The sequence below is a fragment of the Falco rusticolus genome, chromosome 7 (genome assembly GCF_015220075.1).
Source record: "Falco rusticolus isolate bFalRus1 chromosome 7, bFalRus1.pri, whole genome shotgun sequence".
NCBI classification, from domain to species: domain Eukaryota; kingdom Metazoa; phylum Chordata; class Aves; order Falconiformes; family Falconidae; genus Falco; species Falco rusticolus.
The window spans coordinates 31343233-31352956 of record NC_051193.1 but is presented as its reverse complement, the minus strand read 5'-3'; the positions used below and the strand labels follow the sequence as shown (position 1 = coordinate 31352956).

Here is a 9724-nt window from a genome sequence, read left to right as displayed (position 1 = left end):
GCCCTATTTCATGATGGACTGGACTGTGGGATGTGTAGTACATATGTATCATTATAGAAAATTCCACAAAGTCAAACATCAGACTTTTGGTACATAGAAGATTTATCGGTACACAGAAATCCTCAGAATAGACTTTTTATCACCCTTCCCTCCCTCCTTCCTGTTGAAAGTGAATTGCTGAACTTTTATGCTCTTTTTTTTCCTGCAAAGACTTTAAAATTTTTGTTGTAACTCATTGTGAGATTCATAGCAAGATTAAAAGCTGTCATTTGCTATGCTCATAGACAATGATTGTTGAAATGAGTACATTATGAAAGAAAAATAGTATAGTTCATAAATTCAGTTCTGTGATATTGTATATAAGTGTCACCACAAAAGAAAAATGGGTTGAGGATAGTAGAAACGTCTTAACAGCCTGAATCAATTTTTCTTAGATCTACTGCAATGGATGAAGAACTAAATCCAAAGATGCTAGCTTTGCATAATGCTCAGAGAAAACGAAAAATGGAACATGATGGTTCACTTTTTCAGGCAGTTGGAATTGTGAGTTTTGTTTTACCATTTTAAAATATTCACTTTTAACCTTGCAATTTCTGAAATGAGGCATCAGTGCAGACTCCTGAGTTTAGCTGTTGGTATGCAGTGCAATCTTGGGATCAGAGATAATTGTTGGACAGTGAAATTCCCACATATATGCAGATACTGACTCTAGTTCTCTCTTACTGTCAGCTGTTTCGAAAGTGTCCTGTATACCCAAGCACATTTCTTGATTAGATAGAAGATACTCTTCCGTGAACATACACGTTTTTCAGTAGAATGTGTACAAGTGTAGACATCACATTTAAGTTTGTAATTGCCATATTTATTTAACTTTTGAACTCAAACTCAATGTTCCTATTTGTAGATACTGGAGATTGTTCTTATTGCTTCTTTCTACGCTTTCATTTTTCCATCAAATCTGAGTGTCCTTTATCTGATCGGATAACAAGACTATCTCTGAACCATAAGGGAATAGAATTCATATAACCTAGCAAATGTATTACTACCGCTTCAATTTCACGCACGCTTTTATAGTATTAGTGTGTGTGACTGAGTAGCTCATCACCTGTCCTAGGCATTCAAAAGAAAATTCTTAAGTATTGTTAGATTTGTGTCACTTAATTGGGGCTATCCAGCTTGTTACTTTCTAGAAGGGTATTTTGTCTCCATAGTCTTTGTTTCTTACTGACAGTTCTTAGTATTTTGAAACCTTGAGCTTTGCCATTACCTACTGTTACCTCTCTTCTTGCCTTCATTGTAAATTTCTACTTATCTTAAGTTTTGCACAGTTAATTCTTAGTTGCTTTACTGCAAAGTAGCCTTTGAGATTCTTTGTTTCTTTAGTGGTCCACCTCCTAGGTGTAGTCACCCATCATGTCTTACAGTGCAGGATTACTTTTCTTCTGAGCTATGAATTATTCCTGTATTAGCATTCTGGTTTGAGCATGAGAGAAATCACTATATGCTGTTTTTATTAGTGCTCTCTGGAAGAGCTGAGAGAGCTTTTATACGTCCACTTTTTCTGAGGCAAGCAGGCTATATTTTTTTTTTAAAAAAAAAAACACAAATAATTGTACTTATGCCATTGTTTTCATTTGCTAAATGCTTTCTTTGCACCTTCAGGCATGTTGTTCTCTTGCTTCTGGTAGCTCTGTAAGAATTCATAGCTCTGTGAGACATTTTATTGCCTCCCCTTGCCTTTTTCTCATGCCTTGGTGTTACAGCTGTCATACAGTGTTGCTGATAATGCTCAAAATGGCATGGGATGACATTAAATACACAGAATGCAAGCAGGTCTGTATTGACTGCTGTCGTAGCCTTCAGGCTTCTATGCTTACTGGCTTTTTAATGCTTAAAGGTTCAAAATTCATCCTTTGTTAAACCTTTTTCTTTTTTCTTCTGTATCTGACAAAGACGTTGCAAATATTTTGATGGTTCCTTCACAGTCAGAAGCTGGATTTTCCATGTACCTGCTTCTTACTGACATTATTTCAAGCAAGTGCTTTTATTGTTTGGTTGCTTTTTCCACAATGGATTTCTGAGAGGATGAATTAGGCCTTGCACACACACAGAAGAAAAATGGAATTAAGTCCAGGCTTACAGTACATGGGATTGTGCAAAAACTTGCCACAACTTCACTGTAAGGAAGTGGGATTTATTTTGCAAAGAGTGAAAATAAGTGAGGACCAAAGTAAAATACTACTTCAGGCTTCAAGAAAACAGGAGAATTAGAGAAGGGCAAGATGTGTTATAGTAATATTATGAAATAACGATCCAGATCATTACATTGAAAAAGATACAAGCTACACCTTTCTTAATATGAAGGGCTGTATTGCATTCACAGTGAAAAAAACCAAACCAAAACACCAGCAATGATGTAGGTGACTAACCTCCCTATGAAATGCAGCTTCTAGGTCCCAGTTGTTTAACTAAACTTTTATTACACAGCTGTCCTTGGACTTGCATAGATGTTTTATAACCTGAAAACATATGTTCTTTTCTGTTTTAAGTGTTCAGGGTAATGGCAGCATTCTGAAATACTTTTTCCTCTTTTTGCAGCAGTCAGTACTACTAACAAGACAAAACTTTGCAGATTCAACTACTTTTGCTAGCAAACTTGGTATTAAGATGGCATTTTTTCCTTCTACCCTATCTGTTGCAGTAGCAGCTTCTTCTTACTTATCCTAATTATACGGAGCCCTTGAAAGCTTTCCCATCTCTGTATCTTCTGTGCTGCTGTCAAAACGATATGCTAAGGAGCCGTACCTGCAGTGGAATGGCTTAGGACTGCATTCCCCACAAGACTTGGGTCAGGTGGCTTGGTGGCAGTAACTGGAGTGCCAGCAGAATTTACATCTTAAACTTAGATAGAATCGACCTACCGAGGTTCCTGAATCTCCTGTCTATGTTATTAATTCCAGTGCAGAAAACTGTGAGAGATTTCAGTGAAAACCTGATGCTTAGTCACCTAAGAGCAGTGGTAATTAAATGGGTGTGTATGTTGTACCTGTACATGCTAATCTTGAGTATGGTAACTAATGATAACCAGGATTATTTTCTGTAAGGGAAGTAAGGTCTTGAAATCTGATTCAGTTTTCTTTGGCCAGTGTACTTGGAAATGTATTTCTCCCCAAGTTCTGAACAAAGTCCACTTTAAATTGTAGTAGTGCCTAACATTAGTGACAGAAACTAATTTGGAAGAGGGATGTGGAGGGCTAGAAAGATGCAGTATTCATTAAAGGAGATTATTTCATTTCTTTCTAGGGGTCTTTATTCCAGCAGACAGGTGACCGTGGGGGAAATGCATCACTGGCTTGGAAACGTGTAAAGGGATGCAAAACAAATGGTCATAACGGAGTGGAGCAAAAGACAATCATTCTACTATCAACTGGTTAGTATCCTCTTTTAATACATAGAGAGGGGTGGAGGGGGCTGCGTGAAAGAGAACAGAGTGACAAAAACATACCCAGACTTGCCTCCTTTATGAACAGTCTTGGAGGGAAGGTTAGGAATGGTGAATAAAGTGCACTTTTTCTCCTTCCCCTCCCTCTTCAGACATAGCAAGTAAACTTCTAGGGCAGTCAATGGATGAAAGTGGACTACCCCAACTCACGAGTTACGATTGCGAAGTAAACGCTCCCATACAAGGCAACAGAAACCTGCTACAGGGTGAAGAACTGCTCAGAGCTCTGGATCAAGTTAACTGAGCTTTCACAATATTTGTTCCTTTTTTGGACACTGGTGAATCATCACCTAAAGCAGTCTATTTATATTTTCTATATCTGATTTTAGAAGCCTGGCTACAGCACTAATTCAGTTAGTTCAGTTTTGATCCCCTTTCTACTTATTTTGACAGTCTTTTTAATATGTTCTTTACGTAACAATAACTCAAACTGTAGTGCATTTTTATAATTCTTTGGTACACTTTTAAGTCCATTACATTTAAAACACACTTGCAATAGCAGCTTTGAAATATGCACCTGATTTTAAAAAAATATTTATTTTTTGGCTGGGGAGTTGGTCACCAAAACTTACCATTAGTAAAATGTCAACACAGGAAAAACTGGCAATACTTCCATCCTGCTCTTAATAGGTAGTTGGAAGACTTGTGCTCTCTCACTCTTTATGTTCAAATAAGTTTTTTATTTTAATAGTTTTTATAAGAAACAACAATGCTTTGCAGCAGTGCATTGTAGCCACAATCGCACAATATATTTTCTTAAAAAATACCAGCAGTTCCTCATGCAATATATTCTGCATTTATAAAAACTAGTTTTTAAGAAGAATCTTCTTTTGTTTGCCTATGAAATCATGTTTAAACATGGATTATGTCATTATTTTAGTCACGTTGTAATATAAATTGTTCTTAAATGCTGTCTTTATGCTTTTGACTGAAATGAGTGTGGTTAGTCAAAGGAAAGGCTTTATCTGGAAAGGGCTAGCAGCATTTTATTTGGATACATTCTCAATTTAGAGAAAGTTTGATGTTCTTAAAGTAGTAACTTTGCCAGCTTAAAAAAAAAAAAAAATCCCTGCCTGTAGTTGTTGAAGTTAATGCTAATATTGTGTATGATCTTAAATCTAAATGTTCAGCTTACCCTGTGTGGTATAGGTGATATTTCAAGCAGATTGTAAAACATCTTGCATTGTTAGCGAAGTTTTATCTAGTACATCATTGAGTTGCTCAATATTTTGATGTTTTGGTTTTATGCACCTTGTTGCTATTAACATCCATATGTTTTCATGTAGATTTCAATAACTTGAATATATTTAGAAGCCTTTTTATTTAGAAATATATAGTTGTCACAAACATCTTATTTTCCTATATGTACTGTACAAAACCTTCATCCACTCATTCTTTTGCTCTTTGTGGTTGGATCTAACACTAACTGTATTGTTTTCTTACATCAATAAACTATATGTGGACCAGGCCCCCTTGGGGAGTGTGTTATCTGACAGAAATGAGATAATTTATATTTTTGTTAGTGGTTATTGTTCATCCGTGTTCCCTTTTTAACTTAGAGTTGGTTGGAAATCACTGCTTCCTTATTTTGATTGTAACATCTCTGCGTTAATTATTTGAGCCTGTTCAGTACCGAAGTCTCCTAGACAGTGTTGTACTACTGCTCGCCAAAGATGTTAAACTTCTAAATCTGTTACCGCGCCAGTTAGCAAACTTGAAAGTGAGGAGACAGCATATTTGTGTTACTGTAGAGTGGAAAGATTCTTCTTTGTGACCAGCTTAAAGGCTTGTCTCTGGAAGCTTTGTCAAGGTAACACTGGAAAGCAGGAAAATAAAACTCACAGGAGTGATCAATTAAAGGTGGATTTTTATCACAAAACTGCATGATTAGAAAATTAAGCTGGTACTTGATTATAAAGCTTGTTCTATGTTCTTGTGCTGTTGACTCAGTAACTTTGACTAGGTGACTTCTCATTGTGTGTCATAAAACACAATGCTATTTACAACCTTGTGATGTGTAAATATGGTCAAGTTATTCTGTGCATTCTTCAAACTTGTTTAGAAAAACTTAATATAAGAAATCAAATATGGAGTGTCAAAAGAATTATTTTGGTTTTATTTTGGAAGCTTTGGTTTCTTGGGACTCTTCTGAGTCTTTTGAAATCAATATAATGGTACATAAGTTTTAAACTGTTCTCTAAAATTAGTTTCACCAAAACGAGCACTTTTCAAACTGACACAATTTCATTAAATTGAATGCAGACTATTAGCTACCAACTGAAAAAAAAAAAAAGATAAGGCACTGTTAGCAGAAGACAGCTGCATAGTTCTTAAAGTTTTGAGTAGAAGTTGCACAGAGGAGAGAGCATGTAGGTGCACTAAGCTACAGCTGAAGCCTTGTGCAGAGAACACTTTGAATATATATATACACCTGCTGCTGAATATTAAACATTTTTAATGCAGCCTTTAAGTGTTCAAAGCTTAAAAAGTTCTCTGGATAAAAGCAGCAGAACTACTGCCTACCTGCTGTGTGAGGGCTCTTGGATAGCTTTCTTTCCGTGGCATCCCTTCCTCTGTCAGCAGTTGAAAGGTTTGATAGTGAAGTTGCTAAAGGCTTGGGTAAAGCATCAGCAGTGAGGGGCATCCCTTACGCTTAGCTTTGCGTGGACTGACATGGTGCTTCAGTGGGATAGTGGGGAGAGTCTTGGAAAGGTCCAGGTGGGTCTGGCCTGGCGGGTTATCCCTATTCATCTCCCGAGAGAAACGTCGTACCGTCCTGCTTCATGCTGTTCTGCTGCTCTCTTGGAGGAGCCTGGCCTGTTTGGATCTGTTAGTTCCTCTTCAGTGTACTTTAAGAGGGCAGTAAATATTCATGGAGAAAAATCCATGTTAAAAAGAGGAGGAAAACTTAAGTCACCCATGTGATTTACATTATGAGGCTGCTTTAGTCATCTCTGGTCTTAACGACAGCAGCTGTGGATTTAAAAGAGCTATGCTTCATGTAAGAATCTTCCCAACTCTCACATTTGTTTTATTATATGTAACAACAAGGCATAGCACTTGATTACTGTCCTAGTAAAAGTGACTGAAACAAGGGATGGAATGAATTGCAGTAGCTGTATTTGTTTACTTTAGAAAAAAAAAAAAAAACAAAACACAAAACCAAACAACCCCAAAACAAACAAAAAAAACCCACCACCAAACCTCCCAGAGAAAAGTAACAGTAATTGCTTTAGCCTTGTAAGAGCTTTGCTAAATGCAGATGCAAGATCACAAAATCTAGAACATCTTCTAGCTGCTTTGTGGTCCTGGTGGGTTTTGTTGGTTTTGGGTTTTTGTTTTTGTTCTGTTTGGTTGGTTGGTTTTTTGGGGCGGGTTTTGGGTTTTTTTTGTGTGTGTGTAACTAGGAATACACAGCCTGATTCTAAATCTGTTTAGGATGACAAACTTTTGGAATACATTGCTTTCTAAATGTTTTCTTGGTGATCTGGAATAATTGCTTTGCTGACTTGCTACTTTTTTTTTTAAATGTTGAGGCACTATATTAGAGCATTTATTCTTCCCCATTAGTAAAGAAACAACTGGAGGTAGATACAGTGTTTCCTTCTGCATATGAAATGTGCTACATCATGTGAAAATGATGAACTGAGGAGAATGTAACAAAGTTAGGTTCCGGAAGGTTATTGTGACCACAGCAGTAGTGAAGCTTACGCCTTCTTTGTGGCATAGCACAATTACTGTCCCTACATATGGATTCCAACTGATGTCTTTAAGTGATGACTGTTGTTGATTACCTTTTGTTAAAAGGTAAAGGAATTTTTAACTCGTACTTATGATGACATCATTAATTCCTTTACCTGAAAGTAGTTATAATTAACTACAGCTGTTGCTCCCAAGAAGTCACTTAAGAAGTCTGCTGTCCAGTAACTTGATCTGAGGTGTAACGTACTGAGTAAATTAAGGTAGCCTGGCATCCAAAGTATGGCTTTCTAACATACCTTCCTCCCATGTGGGGAGATAGGCTTGGGCTATATTGATCTTTGGAAACCTCTGGGTGAAATGGAAACAATTTACTACTTAAATTTCCTTCCCTGTGTGTCTGTGTACACACATTAAACTCTCCCTAGGTAATTATTGAATTAAAGAATCACGGATTAAGGCCAGAAAGAACAACTAAAACCTTATACATAGCACTAGTGACAATTTAAGGATGTCAAAGCTTATCTTGGATGAATTGATCAGACCTGTTTCCAATGAAATACAACTGTAAAATCAAAAATGTCTGATGATTACTGGTTAAACTATTACATATTTACTACTAATTTTTCATTATTTAAAAAGTTGTTTAATTAAACAGCTAAACAATGGTAGCTAAAGGTAGAAACGTGGGCTGTTGCATCTGTACCTGTTGGCAAGCTTTGTCCCCTGTTACAGTGCTGACTGAGCTGTTCCCTTTGCTGAGCAGTGCTGCAGAAGGTTGGAGCTGTCAGCCAAGCTGGCCGTGCCTGAGGTCAGCCATCTGCCCCCCCTCCCTGCTGATTAGCTGCTGCCGAACAAAACGCACACCTCACTCAAATGTCACTGCACTTAATGCATGTTAGTCAAACTGTGAAGGTCCGGCACAAAAATAAACACTTCATGGGCCAGGAGTACTCTGTAGGAAGATCATTTTCATAGGAGTTCACATGAGCTGGGTAACCAGCCTTCATTAAAAATACCATTAGCAATTAGGCACTTGACTCCCTGGAAAGCTCCATTCTGGAGAACTGTATTTTTTGATTCTAATTCTATAAATGAGCTGTCATTTTCCTTCTGCTTCCCTGTTTACCTTGAGCAAGTTACCAAAAAGTTAAAAGAGTTTGCTACTGGATTTATACAGTATGGTAGATTTTGTGAATAATAGCAGTATTCTCTCATGAAGAAGTGGTATATTTTAATGGAATTCTTTTTTGGAACCAAGTACAACGTATTGCAATTGATATTTCTCTTGAAACATTTTGACATACTTGTGACTGTATTTCTTTTTGATTGTGTAACAGTATCAAATTCAATAAAAGAGAGGGTTTGTTTCTAATTGGTGACAGCTGTGATCTTTCTGTTCATCTTTTATCCCTCTTCTAAAAGATGGAGATGGAAAAACCACTATTTAAAGTGAACTAAACCACTATGCAGTGTAACTAAAAGTTGCATGTTTAAGGCCATGAACAGAAACACTGACATTAAGCATGCATGTGGTCTGTTTTCCAAAACCATTTATAAATTCTGTCTTGCTCTTACAGCAGAATCCTGTTCACCTTAGACACAATCGTTATCCCACCTGAACTGTGCAGACTACATGCATGAACAAAAGAGGTAAAGCATACAATTTAACAAGTTGGACAGCAGTCATGATGTAGGTTTTCCTGGGGGAAGCTAAAGAGAGAAGAGAGCAACAGATATGGAGCCAGAGGGACAGAGAGTGTTTATGAAACTCCTTTGAGTAATCACATCAAAATAAGTAACAAAACAGACTAGTTTGAATCCAAGTGATGTCTCCACGTGATTTCTGCAAATAACTTGACAAGAACGTGTGACTCTTGCTGTCTTGTTAAATCAATACTGGACTGATTACAAATCTTTTGCAGCATTTTTGCTTGGTTGGGAAGTCTGAAAGCAGAAGGTGTATGCAAGTGCTGTCACAAGAGTGTGATCCTGTTAATTAGTATTAGTAATAGGTTTGTACGTACAGAAGTTTTAATACACTATGTAATAAAATATATCCACTATTTATTCTCATGAAAATCCATTAAAAATTATTTATTTTCATGTTCTCAATTTGAAAATGTGATCCAATACAAACATTTAAGGGTTTTTTTTTAAAAAGGAGTTGTCTTGTGCCATGTGCAACTAGAGAACCCCCCGTTATTTATATCTATGCAGGATAAATGGCTTTTTAACTTGCAACTTATAAGCTTGGAATTAATAGGGCAAACAGGACTTTATCCTTTTGTTCTAAAGTTAAGTAAGAATATGAAGAAGATACAGTAATCAGCACACTCTTCCTTAGATAATCTAATTTCAATTTTTTTTTTTTTTAGTTTGGTAGGCAGTCTATTAAGAATTTGAATGTACTAATGAAAAATTTGAAGGAGCAGTAGGTGAAAACACAGAATTCATCGAGAAAAGCAGAGTACTAATTACCCTAAAAGTTGACACCATATTTTGTTGTATATACCACAGATG

At 36.7% G+C, this 9724-nt stretch overlaps 1 protein-coding gene across 6 annotated transcripts in view; it reads left to right on the top strand.

Moving 5' to 3' along the window:
- Positions 1-9311, top strand: part of HIF1A (hypoxia inducible factor 1 subunit alpha) — a 35401-nt gene extending 26090 nt beyond the window's left edge. For 5 of the 6 annotated variants that reach the window (XM_037393246.1, XM_037393250.1, XM_037393245.1 and 2 more), the window contains exons 13-15: positions 435-543; positions 3304-3430; positions 3595-8576. In XM_037393246.1, coding sequence (XP_037249143.1) covers positions 435-543; positions 3304-3430; positions 3595-3746 — 388 coding nt within the window. In that variant the 3' untranslated portion in view covers positions 3747-8576. Of the gene's footprint in view, positions 1-434; positions 544-3303; positions 3431-3594; positions 8577-8781 lie in introns of those variants that run through there. The other variant, XM_037393247.1, reaches the window with a different exon arrangement.
- The last annotated feature ends 413 nt before the right edge of the window (positions 9312-9724 follow it).